The following is a 17,101-nucleotide window of genomic DNA, read 5'->3' as shown; positions in this document are numbered from 1 at the left end:
CCTAAAGAATATAGGCGCTCAAGTATAATTAGCTAAACCACAGTGAGGGGAAGCACAAACATGGCTACAAATATCAACACACTGCATAATGTTAAGTATAAAAATGTCTTATCTATAGCAATTCATTTATGGTGTCTAACATTAAAATCCTAACATAGTCTGGATATAATATAACTAATGAGGCTTCCCTGCCGTAAAGCATTCTCAACCTATGCAATGATAAGGAAACACTTTAACATAGCTCAACCAGATAAATCATCCTAACATATTATAAACTTCGTATGATGACATATATGCCAACTGTAAGTATTGTTTACAGTATATGCTAGTTTCAGTTGCTACCATTCAGTTCCCCCGTGACAGTAGCCTAATAAGGGTCCATAGACAGCAAGATAGTGGGGTACAAAGAATATATACATAACTGTAAAAAACATATAACAATACAGGCTTAATCATATGATTTGCAGATAACCCTAGGAACAATCTCAAGCAATAAAAAATATTGAGCCTGGTAGCCCTAGAGATGTAAGAGAGAGCTGTAACTGTGCTAACATAAACATTTTTAAGCAATGTAAATAAACAGCTATATGACATCCAGTCTCTAGTGATAGTTACTTAAAAAATTGTGGGTGTGAGAACATGAAAGCCTGTCCAACGGTCACAGGCTGACCGATATCAAGCCTGATCAATGTTTAATTGAAGGTCTTCCTGTGCCCAAGTTGTCTCCACTGCGTTAAAGGCAAGAAGCATGGTGAAGGTAGCTGTTCATTATAGTGCAGCAAATACTAAGCCCTGCAGAGATAGAAGTGGGAAAACAGTAGCGACAGCGACCATACTATATGATCAGTAACGCAGTCCCAGCAGCTGTAAGTATGCTGACAGTGTTGGATTTATCTGTGACCAAGAAAAAATCCCCATGTAGGGCCAGACTGCTCCATAATAGAGAAGTTTGCGTTTCTTACTATTCCCTGTAGCCACAGTTACAACTGCTGATGGGAGCAGAATATCAAAGGACAGTTTAGCCTATGCCCTGCCTGAGGCTAGAGGAAGCACGTAGCCCCAGCAGTAACCCTCTCAATAATGTCCACAAGCCTGTTGCGATAAACAAATTCTGGAGGACTCCACATAGCTGCGGCACACAAATTGAGAGACTCGCCAGCATAGATTTTACTTTGTGGGATATGCCAAGTACCTTATGAGGGCTCCAGTAGGTCATCCGGTTAGCAAAAGTTCCCCGCTGTTCCCGTGGTTCAATTAGCTCTGTAATGCTCCGGGGTACAACTAGAAAAGGTGTTTCTCTTAAGGCGCCGAAGGGTGCTTTCAGTTGCGAGTTTAGTAGCTCATCGCCAGTACCCTGCCTTTCTGCTCCTTCCGTGGTGTATAGCAGAGAGAGATGTTCTGATGCTGTCACCCAAGATGGCGGCGTTCGCGGGGTATTTGCTCTTTCTGCATACTTCACCTCACAGGTAGTCAAAACGCCTGGGGCAACAGTATGTATGGTGAGAGGCTTAAAAGCTTCAGCCACTGCATTCATAAGGGCTTCATTATGGCGATCCAAAAGCCCCTTCAGCTGATTAAGTAGGAGTGCGGCCATGATTTCATACAAGCAGCGTGTCAGTAGAAATTCAGTGCAGGACCCGCATAAAGATGTTTAGCTCTGCTAGGTTATCTCTTAGGCAGTAAAAAGATAGCCCCCTTCAGGGAACTTCAAAGTGAAGTGAAAATGTACAAGTTATGTTGTAAAACCTTTAAAATTGTAAGATGCTTTAGGAGCTCTGAAAGTGTGCGTCTTATCCCGATGGCAGTTGGCTCCTCCCCCCAACCTGGTTCTTCTTTTAATCCTTCTTCTAGGTTTAAGAAGTTGTATCCTGTGGCTAATTTATAGTTTTGGGGAAAAAAACCTAAAGTTGATGGGACTATTTCCACTCTTGCCAAACGTACTTCTATCCCTATGGAAGATAGTACTTCTTTTAAGGATCCTTTAGACAGGAAGATTGAATCTTATCTCAGGAAAGCTTATTTACATTCTGGCTAAATTCTTAGGCCTGCCATTTCTATGGCTGATGTGGTGGCTGCTTCAACTTTTTTGGTTGGACAGTTTAGCTCGTCAGATAGAAGATTCTGATTTGTCTAGCATTGTTCTTTTGCTTCAATATGCTAATCCTTTCATTTGTGATGCTATATTTGATGTTATTAAGATCAATGTTAAATCTAGGTATTTAGCTATTTTAGCCAGAAGAGCTTTATGGACATGGAGTCTAAATCTAGATTACTATCTCTATATTTCCAGGGTAAGAATTTATTTCGTTCTCAATTGGATTCTATTATTTCCACTATCACTGGGGGGAAGGGAGTTTTTCTACCCCAAGATAAAAAGTCTAAGGGTAAATTTAAGGTTACTAATCGTTTTCGTTCCTTTCGTCAGAATAGACTACAAAAAAACACTCCTTCCCCTAAGGCCTCTGGTTCTAATTGGAGACCATCTTCAAATTGGAGTAAAACCAAGCCTTATAAAATACCATATCCAGCCCCCAAGTCTGCATGAAGGTACGGCCCTCAATCCAGTTCAGCTGGTGGGGAGCAGATTGAAATTATTTCAGGACATTTGGACAGATTCTGTTCAGAATCAGTGGATTCAGAATATGGTGTCTCAAGGGTATCAAATAGATTTCAGAATAAGACCTCCCGTGGGAAGATTCTTTCTTTCTCATGTTCCAATAAATCCTTTGAAGGCTTAGGCTTTTCTGAAATGTGTTTCAGACCTAGAGTTTTAGGGGTGATTGTACCAGTTCCTCTCCAGGAACAGGGTTTGGGTTTCTATTCAAATCTATTCATTGTTCCAAAGAAAGAGAATTCTTTCAGACCATTTCTGGATCTGAAGTTTTTAAATAGTTTTGTAAGAGTCCCAACTTTCAAGATGGTGACTATAAGGACTATTCTGCCTTTTGTTCAGCAAGGGAATTTTATATCCACAATAGACTTACAGGATGCTAATCTTCACATTCCAATTCATCCAGACCACTATCCGTTTCTGAGATTGTCTTTTCTAGACAAGCATTACCAATTTGTTGCTCTTCCATTTGGCCTAGTGACAGCTCCAAGAATCTTCTCGAAGGTTCTCGGTGCCCCTCTATCTGTAATCAGAGAGCAGAGTATTGAGGTGTTTCCTTTTTTGGACAATATCTTGGTACTAGCTCAGTCTTTTCATTTAGCAGAATCCCACACGAAACAACTAGTGTGGTTTCTTCAAAGGCATGGTTTGGAGGATCAATTTACAAAATAGTTTCTTGATTTCTCAAACAATGGTCACCTTTTTAGGTTTCCAGATAGATTCAGTGTCCATGACTCTGTCTTCAACAGACAAGAGACGATTGACATTGGTTTTAGCTTGTCTAAACCTTGAGTCTCGATCATTCCCTTCAGTGGTTATGTGCATGGAAGTTTTAAATCTTATGACTGCAGCATCGGACGTGATCCCCTTTGCTCGTTTTCATATGAGACCTCTGCAGCTTTGCATGCTGAATCAATGGTGCAGGGATTATACTCGGATATCACAGCTGATATACTTAAATCCCAACATTCAACTCTCTCTGTCTTGGTGGTTGGACCATCACCGTATTGTTCAAGGGGCCTCCTTTGTTCATCCTTCCTGGACTGTGATCTCAACAGATGCAAGTCTTACAGGTTGAGGAGCTGTCTGGGGGTCTCTGACAGCACAAGGGTTTGGAAACCTCAAGAGGCGAGGTTACCAATCAACATTTTAGAACTCTGTGCTATTTTCAGAGCCCTTCAGGCTTGGCATCTATTAAAGAGAGAACTTTTCATTCATTTTCAGACAACAACATTGTCTTATGTCAATCATCAGGGAGGGACTCGCAGCTCTTTAGCAATGAAAGAAGTATCTCGGATACTTTCTTGGGCGGAGTCCAACTCTTGTCTAATTTCTGCTATTCATATCCCAGGTGTAGACAATTGGGAAGCGGATTATCTGTCGTCAGATTTTGCATCCAGGGGAGTGGTCTCTCCATCCAGATGTGTTTCATCAGATTGTGCAGATGTGGGGTCTTCCAGAAATAGATCTGATGGCCTCCTGTTTGATTAAGAAACTTCCCAGATACCTTTCCAGGTCCAAGGATCCTCAGGCGGAGATGGTGGATGCTTTAGCAGTTCCTTGGTTTTACCAACCTGCTTACATTTTTCCGCCTCTAGTTCTTCCAAGGGTGATCTCCAAGATCATAATGGAACAATCTCATGTGCTTCTGATAGCACCAGCATAGCCTCCCAGGTTTTGGTATGCAGATCTTGTCTGGATGTCCAGTTGCCAACCTTGGCCACTTTCTTTAAGTCCAGACCTTCTTTCTCAGGGGCTGTTTTTTCCATCAGGATCTCAAATCTCTAAATTTGAAGGTATGGAAATTGAACACTTAGTTTTTAGTCATAGAGGTTTCTCTGACTCAGTGATTAGCACTATGTTACAGGCTTGTAAGTCTGTTTCAAGGAAGATTTATTATCTGGTTTGGAAAACCTATATTTCTCCAACATTGGTGTGTCCGGTCCACGGCGTCATCCTTACTTGTGGGAATATCTCTTCCCCAACAGGAAATGGCAAAGAGTCCCAGCAAAGCTGGCCATATAGTCCCTCCTAGGCTCCGCCCACCCCAGTCATTCTCTTTGCCGTTGCACAGGCAACATCTCCACGGAGATGGTTAAGAGTATGTGGTGTTTAGTTGTAGTTTTTTTATTCTACTATCAAGATTTTGTTATTTTAAAATAGTGCTGGTATGTACTATTTACTCTGAAACAGAAAAAGATGAAGATTTCTGTTTGTGAGAGGAAGATGATTTTAGCAGATTGCTGTTTCCACATAGGACTGTTGAGATGAAGTAACTTCAGTTGGGGGAAACAGTTAGCAGACTTTTCTGCTTAAGGTATTACTAGCCATATTTCTAACAAGACTGTGTAATGCTGGAAGGCTGTCATTTCCCCTCATGGGGACCGGTAAGCCATTTTCTTAGTCTCAAACAGAAAAAAAGGGCTTAATATGGGCTATAAAACTGGTAGACACTTTTATGGGCTAAATCGATTGCTTTATTTGGACATTTTATACATGTTTATGCTGATAATTCACACTTATAAACTTGGGGAACGTTTTTTAACGTCAGGCACTATGTTAGACACCTTTTCCAGTCAGGAAGGGCCTTCCCAGTTGTAGGCTGAGCCTCATTTTCGCGCCATTACTGCGCAGTTGTTTTTGAGTGCAAGACATGCAGATGCATGTGTGAGGACCTGAAAGTAGTTGGAAAAGTTCCTAGAAGGCGTCATTTGGTATCGTATTCCCCTCTGGGCTTGGTAAAGTCACAGCAAAGGCTGTAGCTGGGACTGTATAGGGGTTAAATCTGTAACCTGTTCCGGTTTCGTTATTTTAAGGGTTAAAGCTCTGAAAATTGGTGTGCAATACTTTTAATGCTTTAAGACACTGTGGTGAAATTTTGGTAAATTTTGAACAATTCCTTCATATATTTTCACATATTCAGTAATAAAGTGTGCTCTGTTTAAAATTTAAAGAGACAGTAACGGTTTTGTTTTAAAACTGTTTTTGTGCTTTATTGACAAGTTTAAGCCTGTTTAACATGTCTGTGCCTTCAGATAAGCTATGTTCTATATTTATGAAAGCCAATGTGTCTCCCTCTTCAAAATTGTGTGATAATTGTGCCATAGCGTCCAAACAAAGTAAGGACAGTACTGCCACAAATAATGAAATTGCCCAAGATGATTCCTTAGATGAAGGGAGTAGACATGGTTCTACATCATCTCCTTCTGTGTCTACGCCAGTTTTGCCCACGCAGGAGGCCCCTAGTACTTCTAGCGCGCCAATGCTTATTACCATGCAACAATTGACAGCTGTAATGGATAACTCCATAGCAAATATTTTATCCAAAATGCCTGCATATCAGAGAAAGTGCGATTGCTCTGTTTTAAACACTGAAGAGCAGGAGGGCGCTGATGATAATTGTTCTGTCATACCCTCACACCAATCTGAAGGGGCCATGAGGGAGGTTTTTTCAGATGGGGAAATTTCAGATTCAGGAAAAATTTCTCAATAGGCTGAACCTGATGTTGTGACATTTAAATTTAAATTAGAACATCTCCGCGCACTGCTTAAGGAGGTGTTATCTACTCTGGATGATTGTGTCAACCTGGTCATTCCACAAAAATTGTGCAAGATGGACAAGTTCCTAGAGGTTCCGGTGCACCCCGACGCTTTTCCTATACCCAAGCGGGTGGCGGACATAGTGAATAAGGAGTGGGAGAAGCCCGGCATACCTTTTGTTCCCCCTCCTATATTTAAGAAATTATTTCCTATGGTCGACCCCAGAAAGGATTTATGGCAGACAGTCCCTAAGGTCCCTAAACAAGCGCACTACTATTCCTATAGAAGATGGTTGTGCTTTCAAAGATCCTATGGAGAAAAAATTGGAAGGTTTGCTTAAAGAGATTTTTGTACAGCAAGGTTACCTTCTACAACCCATTTCGTGCATTGTTCCTGTCACTACAGCAGCGTGGTTCTGGTTGGAGGAACTAGAAAAGTCGCTCAGTAGAGAGACTCCATATGAGGAGGTTATGGACAGAGTTCACGCACTTAAGTTGGCTATCTTTTTTATTTTAGATGCCGCTTTGCAATTAGCTAGATTAGCGGCGAAAAATTCAGGGTTTGCAATTGTGGCGCGCAGAGCGCTTTGGCTAAAGTCTTGGTCAGCGGATATATCATCCAAGACAAAATTGCTTAACATCCCCTTCAAGGGTAAAACTCTCTTTGGACCAGAATTGAAAGAGATTATCTCAGACATCACTGGGGGAAAGGGCCACGCCCTCCCACAAGATAGGCCTTTCAAGGCCAAGAATAAGTCTAATTTTCGTTCCTTTCATAATTTCAGGAACGGACCGGCCTCTAATTCTGCATCCTCTAAGCAAGAGGGTAATGCCTCACAGTCCAAACCAACCTGGAAACCGATGCAAGGCTGGAACAAGGGTAAGCAGACCAAGAAGCCTGCTACCGCTAACAAAACAGCATGAAGGAGTAGCCCCCGATCCGGGACCGGATCTAGTGGGGGGTAGACTCTCTCTCTCTTTGCTCAGGCTTGGGCAAGAGATGTTCAGGATCCCTGGACCCTAGAAATAGTTTCTCAGGGTTATCTTCTGGAATTCAAGGAACTACCCCCAAGGGGAAGGTTCCACATGTCTCACTTATCCTCAAACCAAATAAAGAGACAGGCGTTCTTACATTGTGTAGAAGACCTTCTAAAGATGGGAGTGATACACCCAGTTCCAATGACGAAACAAGGAATGGGATTTTACTCAAATCTGTTCGTAGTTCCCAAAAAAGAGGGAACCTTCAGACCAATTCTGGATTTAAAGATCCTAAACAAATTTCTCAGGGTACCATCGTTCAAAATGGAAACCATTCGAATGATTCTACCCACTATCCAGGAAGGTCAATTTATGACTACCGTGGATCTAAAGGATGCGTACCTACATATTCCTATCCACAAAGAACATCATCAGTTCCTAAGGTTCGCCTTTCTGGACAAACATTACCAGTTTGTGGCCCTCCCATTCGGATTAGCCACTGCTCCAAGGATTTTCACAAAGGTACTCGGGTCCCTTCTAGCGGTTCTAAGACCGAGGGGCATTGCAGTAGTACCATACTTGGACGACATTCTAATACAAGCGTCATCCCTTTCAAAGGCAAAGGCTCATACAGACATCGTTCTGGCCTTTCTCAGATCTCATGGATGGAAGGTGAACATAGAAAAAAGTTCTCTGTCTCCATCAACAAGAGTTCCCTTCCTGGGAACAATAATAGATTCCTTAGAAATGAGGATCTTTCTGACAGATGTCAGAAAGTCAAAACTTCTAAGCGCTTGTCAAGTTCTTCATTCTGTTCCACGTCCTTCCATAGCTCAGTGCATGGAAGTAGTAGGGTTGATGGTTGCAGCAATGGACATAGTTCCTTTTGCGTGAATTCATCTAAGACCATTACAACTGTGCATGCTGAAACAGTGGAATGGGGACTATACAGACTTGTCTCCAGTGATTCAAGTAGATCAGAAGACCAGAGATTCACTCCGTTGGTGGATATCCCTGGACCACCTATCCCAGGGAATGAGCTTCCGCAGACCAGAGTGGGTCATTGTCACGACCGACGCCAGTCTAGTGGGCTGGGGTGCGGTCTGGGAATCCCTGAAAGCTCAGGGACTATGGTCTCGGGAAGAGTCTCTTCTCCCGATAAACATTCTGGAACTAAGAGCGATATTCAATGCTCTCAGGGCTTGGCCTCAGCTTGCAAAGGCCAGATTCATAAGATTCCAATCAGACAACATGACGACTGTTGCGTATATCAATCATCAGGGGGGAACAAGGAGTTCCCTGGCGATGAAAGAAGTAACCAAAATAATACAATGGGCGGAGAATCACTCCTGCCATCTATCTGCGATCCACATCCCAGGTGTGGAAAACTGGGAAGCGGATTATCTGAGTCGTCAGACATTCCATCCGGGGGAGTGGGAACTCCACCCGGAGATTTTTGCCCAGTTGACTCAATTATGGGGCATTCCAGACATGGATCTGATGGCGTCTCGTCAGAACTTCAAGGTTCCTTGCTACGGGTCCAGATCCAGGGATCCCAAGGCGACTCTAGTGGATGCACTAGTAGCGCCTTGGACCTTCAACCTAGCTTATGTGTTCCCACCGTTTCCTCTCATTCCCAGGCTGGTAGCCAGGATCAAACAGGAGAAGGTCTCGGTGATCTTGATAGCTCCTGCGTGGCCACGCAGGACTTGGTATGCAGACCTGGTGAATATGTCATCGGTTCCACCATGGAAGCTACCTTTGAGACAGGACCTTCTTGTTCAGGGTCCATTCGAACATCCAAATCTGGTCTCCCTCCAGCTGACGGCTTGGAGATTGAACGCTTGATTCTATCAAAGCGTGAGTTTTCAGATTCGGTGATTGATACTCTGGTTCAGGCCAGAAAACCGGTAACTAGAAAGATTTACCATAAAATATGGAAAAGATATATCTGCTGGTGTGAATCCAAGGGATTCCCTTGGAATAAGGTAAAAATTCCTAAGATTCTTTCCTTTCTGCAAGAAGGTTTGGATAAAGGATTATCTGCGAGTTCTCTAAAGGGACAGATTTCTGCTTTATCTGTCTTACTACACAAACGACTGCCAGATGTTCAAGCATTTGTTCAGGCTTTGGTTAGGATCAAGCCTGTTTACAGACCTTTGACTCCTCCCTGGAGTTTAAATCTAGTTCTTTCAGTTATTCAAGGGGTTCCGTTTGAACCTCTACATTCCATAGATATTAAGTTGTTATCTTGGAAAGTTTTGTTTTTGGTTGCTATTTCTTCTGCTAGAAGAGTTTCAGAGTTATCTGCTCTGCAGTGTTCTCCGCCCTATCTGGTGTTCCATGCAGATAAGGTGGTTTTGCGTACTAAGCCTGGTTTTCTTCCAAAGGTTGTTTCTAACAAAAATATTAACCAGGAGATAGTTGTACCTTCTTTGTGTCCGAATCCAGTTTCAAAGAAGGAACGTTTGTTACACAATTTGGACGTAGTCCGTGCTCTAAAATTCTATTTAGAAGCTACAAAAGATTTCAGACAAACATCTTCTCTGTTTGTCGTCTATTCTGGTAAAAGGAGAGGTCAAAAAGCGACTTCTACCTCTCTTTCCTTTTGGCTTAAAAGCATCATCCGATTATGAGACTGCCAGACGGCAGCCTCCTGAAAGAATCACAGCTCACTCCACTAGGGCTGTGGCTTCCACATGGGCCTTCAAGAACGAGGCTTCTGTTGATCAGATATGTAAGGCAGCGACTTGGTCTTCACTGCACACTTTTGCCAAATTTTACAAATTTGATACTTTTGCTTCTTCAGAGGCTATTTTTGGGAGAAAGGTTTTGCAAGCCGTGGTGCCTTCCGTTTAGGTAACCTGATTTGCTCCCTCCCTTCATCCGTGTCCTAAAGCTTTGGTATTGGTTCCCACAAGTAAGGATGATGCCGTGGACCGGACACACCAATGTTGGAGAAAACAGAATTTATGCTTACCTGATAAATTACTTTCTCCAACGGTGTGTCCGGTCCACGGCCCGCCCTGGTTTTTTAATCAGGTCTGATGAATTATTTTCTCTAACTACAGTCACCACGGTACCATATGGTTTCTCCTATATTTTTCCTCCTGTCCGTCGGTCGAATGACTGGGGTGGGCGGAGCCTAGGAGGGACTATATGGCCAGCTTTGCTGGGACTCTTTGCCATTTCCTGTTGGGGAAGAGATATTCCCACAAGTAAGGATGACGCCGTGGACCGGACACACCGTTGGAGAAAGTAATTTATCAGGTAAGCATAAATTCTGTTTTCATGATGTTCCTCTCATAAATTCTCTTGGCATTCTTTTAGAATTCCTAGAATGTTAGTTTCTTCAGGATGGTTTGGATAAGGGTTTGTCTGCAAATACTTTGAAGGGACAAATCTCTGCTCTTTCTGTCTTATTTCATAGAAAGATTGCTAAACTTCCTGATATTCACAGTTTTGTTCAGGCTTTGGTTCATATCAAACCTGGTAAGTCTATTTCTCCTCCTTGGAGTCTCAATTTGGTTTTAAGGATTTTGCAGGCCCCTCCTTTTGAGCCAATGCATTCTTTGGATATTAAACTACTTTCTTGGAAAGTGTTATTTTTTTGGGTATCTCATCTGCTAGAAGAGTTTCTGAGTTGTCGGCTCTCTTGTGAGTCTCCATATCTGATTGTCCATCAAGATAAAGCTGTTTTGTGGACTTCGTTTAAATTTTTGCCTAAAGTTGTGAATTCTAACAACATTAATAGGGAAATTGTTGTTCCTTCTTTGTGTCCTAATCCTAAGAGTTCTCTTGAAAGATCTTTACATTCTGTGGATGTGGTAAGAGCTTTGAAATACTATGTTGAGGCTACTAAGGATTTCTGAAAGACTTCTCGTCTATTTGTTATTTTCTCTGGTTCCAGAAAAGGTCAGAAAGCCTCTGCCATTTCTTTGGCATCTTGGTTAAAACTTTTGATTAACAAAGCTTATTTGGAGGCGGGGCAGTCTCCGCCTCAGAGAATTACAGCTCATTCTACTAGATCAGTTGCCACTTCTTGGGCTTTCAAGAATGAAGCTTCAGTTGATCAGATTTGCAAAGCAGCAACTTAGTCTTCTTTGCATACATTTACAAAATTTTACCATTTTGATGTCTTTACTTCTTCTGAAGCAGTCTTTGGTAGAAAGGTTCTTCACGCAGCTGTCTCAGTTTGATTCTACTGCCTATGATTTGAGTTTTTTGAAATTTTTAAGAGGACTTAATGATTATTTAGATTTAATTTCTCAGCGGAAATGAAATGCTGTTTTTATTTTATCCCTCCCTCTCTAGTGACTCTGTGTATTTCCACATCTTGGGTATTATATGCCATACGTCACTAGCTCATGGACTCTTGCCACATACATGAAAGAAAACATAATTTATGTAAGAACTTACTTGATAAATTGATTTCTTTCATAGTGGCAAGAGTCCATGAGACCCACCCTATTTTTTGGTGGTTATGATTTTTTGTAGAAAAGCACATCATTTTTTCCAGTTCCTCTCTTTGTATGCATTTTTACTCCTGTTCTTGGCTATACGTTAAACTACGGTATATGTGTGGTGGGAGGTGTATTTATAGGCATTTTAAGGTTTGGGAAACTTTGCCCCCTTCCGGTTATGAAAGAAATGAATTTATCAGGTAAGTTCTTACATAAATTATGTTATTTGCCCACCCACCAGAAGTCCCTAAAGCACACATATTTACATATTTAGTTTCTCTTTTTCTTTGGGCCACAACTTGTAACTTATTAGTTCTGCTTTTTCCAAGGGACTGCAAAAACTATTACAGAGGGCTACATCTGGCCCATGGGCCACCAGTTAGCCATCCCTGATCAAGACATTGGGGAAATGCTTTACTTCAGTCTAGAAATACTGCATCTTCTGATACTCCCTGGTATATCACGTCAGTTATATAATCAAAGAAATCAACTAGACATTATATTCCTTTGGTAAAACTGTGCTGTCTTTGATCCTTTTAATATTATAGTTTTAGCTTTAAATAGTCATTTTTGGTTTCATTTTATACTGCTTGCATGACTTGATTTTCTGTCTCCTACTTTACTGGTAAATGGATAGTCAATTGTTTCTTTATTGCATATAAAAGAAGGAATTTTTAATATGTAAAAATGTTTGTGTTCTGAAAAATAACATTTTTTAGAACTAAATAAATGATAATAAATTAAATGAAATTAGAATATATATATATATATATGTGTGTGTGTGTGTGTGTGTGTGTATACTTATATACTGTATACACACACATATATATATATATATATATAGTGTATGTATATATATATATAAACACACACACACACACACACACACTAAAGAAAAGTGTTTTTAACTGATAGCATTAATCTTTCCTTCTTTTTAGCACATTTCTTGACCCTGAAACACGAAGAGCTATGGGAGAACAAGCAGTATCTCTTGCCAAAGTAGTTAAATATTCATCTGCAGGAACAGTAGAATTCCTTGTGGATTCCAAAAAGAGCTTCTACTTTTTGGAAATGAATACAAGGTTGCAGGTACGAAGAAATTATGTATGACGTGAAAATGCTACTTTTGTAAAGTTAATATCTACATAATTGCTTAACAGTTTGACCACTTAGTTAATTTGTATACACTGTAAATTGTCTTATTAACCGTCTTTGTGTTGCAGTTGGTGAGACATAGAGGTATAATGTTGGGTCCTAGGAACATATTTGCTATGCCATTATGCACCTTTAGTGACAGTGTTTCAAAATACCTCCATAGCTTTCAGAAAGAATGAGAATTCAAAATAAACAAAACAAAAGAACACTCAGAACTCTGGAATGCCTCATTATTGCCCCAGATCTTAGTTTTGGCAATCCATTATTAAACTGTTACTAAATCTGTATTGCTCCATAATTTTATATACAGCAGAATTTAAAATTAGAAAATGTCACCCTCTCTGCATGACACTCATGTGTTTCTATCATGCCTTTTAACAATGTGGCATTTTTCATTTCTTTACCCTCATTTGTGGACACCTTGTACATGTTTGTATAGTTTTAAAATAGCATTTCTATTTCTCCTCCTTCTGCAAAACTAAACTCAAATGTTCAATTTATACTTCCTATCATCCCATATGGTTATCCCTGACTCTGCAAGATTTACATTACTAAAGCATTTGTTCAGTGGGTGTGCACCCCGTGGTGAAGTAAAATTTCAAACTCTTTTATATCACTCTTCTTCTTAGTTGTAACAGATGCTATGAATTTTCTAAGATTTCTTATTTTGTAGTCTATTATTTTACTTGTCACAAGATGCCTTATGCAAAATGCATCCTGTTACATTCACTAGTTGACTTTGTGCTCTATACAAGATCATTTTCTGTCCTGTTATACATACTCTGTCCTTTTTAAATAACATTGTCTATGACTGACTATATTCATGCAAATATAAATATTAGCCTATTTTTATTGCATGTATAATAGTTTGTCACTCGCCAAAGCCTTTTTTTTTTTAATTGCCACTCAAACAGGTTTGAAAACACACTGCATATACCGTAATCTCCTGAAGTTGTTTCTAAAAATGATTTTGTTGTGCAGAATAAAGGCTGTATCATTGAAGATAATATAGTTAATGTATTGATGGTATAATCTATACATGTGTTTTTATTAAAAAAAACAATGTAATCCTCAGCATAGAGATACTTTTTGCCATATCAGTTTGTCTTTGTTTCAGGTGTAAGCATTAAAAGTCTATTCTGTGAGAGTCTTTCTTTCGCAAGAGCTGAAAACAAAACTTTAGTAATATAAAAACAGAAAGTTGTTGGCTATCCATATTCTGTGACAAGCAATTTGTCATGCTAAAATGTATATGTCTGACATAAACTACTACTATATGATAAAATCACAGTTTAATCATTAAAGTTCATTGTGATATTTCATGTGTTAGAAAATAATTTTGACATATCATCTTGGAGAATGCTGCTTCACTTGTAGCTGTGATATTTGTTCTTAAAGGCACACTAAAGTCTAAATTAAACTTTCAGATAGAACATGCAGTTTTAAGTGACTATCCAATATACTTCCATTATCAAATAGAAGACTTGGCAGGTGCACTCTCACTAACACTTTAGTTCCAAATGCCAGGGTGCTAGAATATGATGTAGAATATGGAAATCAGGAGACAGCACTCACTGGTCTTGACAATACTGGATTTATTCAGTGACGTTTCGGGGAATACACCCCTTCATCAGGGTCTGATGAAGGGGTGTATTCCCTGAAACGTCACTGAATAAATCCAGTATTGTCAAGACCAGCAGTGAGTGCTGTCTCCTGATTTCTATATATATATATATATATATATATATATATATACACATATACATATCATAAGACATGTATATGTATGTATCTCAAAGTTAAATCCCTTTGCCTGAGATCTCATATCTTTGAGCCCTTATAACTTTTTTAATGCAATATTGTTTTTTAATCATTTTTATTAGACATTGTTATTATGAATATAACTGTACTTTGTAATGTATTTTTGATGTTTTTTGTGACATTTTTTAGTTTTGGAAAACAGTTAACCACAGCTCTGAGATCGGGTTAATGATTCTAGAGTAATTTGAGCGCAATTAAAACAGAGCGCAAACGATCGTTCGCGAAAACCTTCGCAAAATAGTTTGCGCCTCACATGTAATCTAGCCCTTAGTGTGTTATCAAAAAGGTGTCAAAGCATACAATTTAAATTTTTTTTTTCAGTATTCTTCTATTATAAAATTTCCTTCATTCCCATGGTATTATTTGTTGAAGGAACAGCACTAATTTGAACTAGCTGAGCTCATCAAATGAGCCAATGACAAGAGCCATATATGTGCAGTCACCAATTAGTATCTAGCTCCCAGAAGTGCATTACCACTTCTGAGCCTACGTAAGTCTGCTTTTCATCAAAGGATAACAAGATAATGAAGGAAATTAGATAATAAAAGTACATTAGAAAGTTGTTTACAATCGTTTGCTCTATCTGAAGTATCCAATACATTTTTGGGGGTTTTATGTCCCTTTAATCCCATGATATACACAAAGGAGTTAAGGTATGATGATGTCTGTTCAAAACAGTGTTGATATATAATTCCTATGACATGCCTGTTAGTAATTCTTATGCATCAGTATTAGATGGACACACTCTAGGTTTCCAGGTTATCACATATGCACTTGTTACAACCAATACCAACAAATATATCAAATTCTTAAAACTATTTGCGAAGAAGTCTTTGTAATTGGTGATGTATTTGATACTTGTATTGAAAGAGACAAAACTGAGTAAAAGGCAGTGTCCAAGACTATAGAACTGTGGATGCTGGTTTTTACCATAATTTAGATTTGAGGGCTGAATAAAGTAAATGAAAGAGATAAAGAAAATTTGGTTTTGGAGATGATATTCTGCTGTGAAGAAGTAAATTTGAGTGTCATTAGTATAAAAATTATGATGAAACTTACATGAATTAAATAAGAAACCTAAGGATGACATAAGACATAAAAGAATGAGACTTTAAACCAAAACTTGTGGTACCTCAACAGACACTTAAAAAATTATAGTTAGAGTGGTTTGAAAAGAAATGTGGGTGATCTGTCATTGATGCCAAATGAGTAGAGCATTTAAAAAGGATAGAGTGGTCTGTAGTGTCAAAAACTCCAAATAGATCAAGAAGTATTAGATTAGTAATGGTCTCTATAGAATGTCTCAGAATAAATTCCACATTGCAGAGATTCTGGAAGAGTTGTATGTACTAAGAATTTGTATACAATTCTTCCAAGAAAGTTTAAGGCAAGAGGACGTTTTATATATAGGCTTTAGTGGGAATTGGAGGCTGGGTCAAGCACGAGTGGTAATTACATGCTTGGTGATCTTAATTGGCTCACCACCTGCTTATGGGGCTGCAACATACTGTGGCTTTCAGTGTTTAAACATATTATACATTCCCAGAACAGAACATCCAGCACTTTCCCGGATTTGAGACTTTTCTTACCCTCCTTTTCCTAGTAGGAAGTGGAAGAATAAGCAATACAATATTTATGGCAATTTTATTTCTTTAAAATAAAGTAAAACCTAGACTGTGAGCTCTCCGGAGCAGGACCCTCTTCCTCCTGTACTATATTTGTTTCGTTTTGTTATGTTTTGTATTTTATCACAAATCTTTGTCATTGTATACCCCTATCACTGTACCCAGCGCTACTGAATTTGGCGGCGCTATACAAATAAATGATAATATTTATCATAATAAAACATATTATCAAGCAATTTAATACATTTTGCATTGTTTCTAAAGAAATTGATCTAGGCCTAGCCTCATATATTATATTTCTTCCAGGTTTGATGCCATATATTGATTTGCTGAGTACTTCAGCAAAGTAGTAGCATACACATTCTATGGTGACTTTAAAAGATACTTGGTATTTTAAAGATCCCACAGACAAGTGTGGACTGAATTATTTTAAGAGATGGTTGGGGAACTTTCGGGTGGGTGACACATTTTGCTGCATTATTGTCTGCTGCTCCAACCTTCAACATATATTGCAAAGAATTGGAAGCCCTTCATCTCTCAACACAATTGCTATTTTTAAGACTTGAGATTTCTGCATTATACTGGAAAATATTTAAGATGATGGCCTTCTACCTATTCCCCTGGAAGAGTACATTTGGATTTTGTTGTTATATAGTACCTGAAGTGAACTACATCTTTTCATCAGATATTACTATAATCACCTGCTACTGGGATATGTCTCTTCTTTCCATGGACACCACTAATTACATTTCTTTCATACAGGTTGTGAACCATTACTCCTGGGAATTACTCTTCTTTACCACTAGGAGGAGGCAAATATTCATAAACCCTAAGAGCTTTATAAAAACCCTGTTACCTTACTAGAGACCAGTATTGTATTTCCCTCTGCTGGAGGTAGGTGAAGAAGGA

At 39.3% G+C, this 17,101-nt stretch overlaps 1 protein-coding gene across 1 annotated transcript in view; it reads left to right on the top strand.

The window, feature by feature from the left end:
- The window catches only part of PCCA (propionyl-CoA carboxylase subunit alpha), an 863,696-nt gene that overhangs the window by 183,922 nt on the left and 662,673 nt on the right, over nt 1–17,101 (top strand). The window contains exon 6 of the mRNA XM_053707812.1: nt 12,530–12,680. Within this exon, the coding sequence (XP_053563787.1) occupies nt 12,530–12,680 (151 nt within the window). The remainder of the gene's footprint in view (nt 1–12,529; nt 12,681–17,101) is intronic.

This window comes from Bombina bombina, chromosome 3, assembly GCF_027579735.1.
Source record: "Bombina bombina isolate aBomBom1 chromosome 3, aBomBom1.pri, whole genome shotgun sequence".
Lineage (NCBI taxonomy): Eukaryota > Metazoa > Chordata > Amphibia > Anura > Bombinatoridae > Bombina > Bombina bombina.
This window is presented reverse-complemented; position numbering and strand designations above follow the sequence as displayed.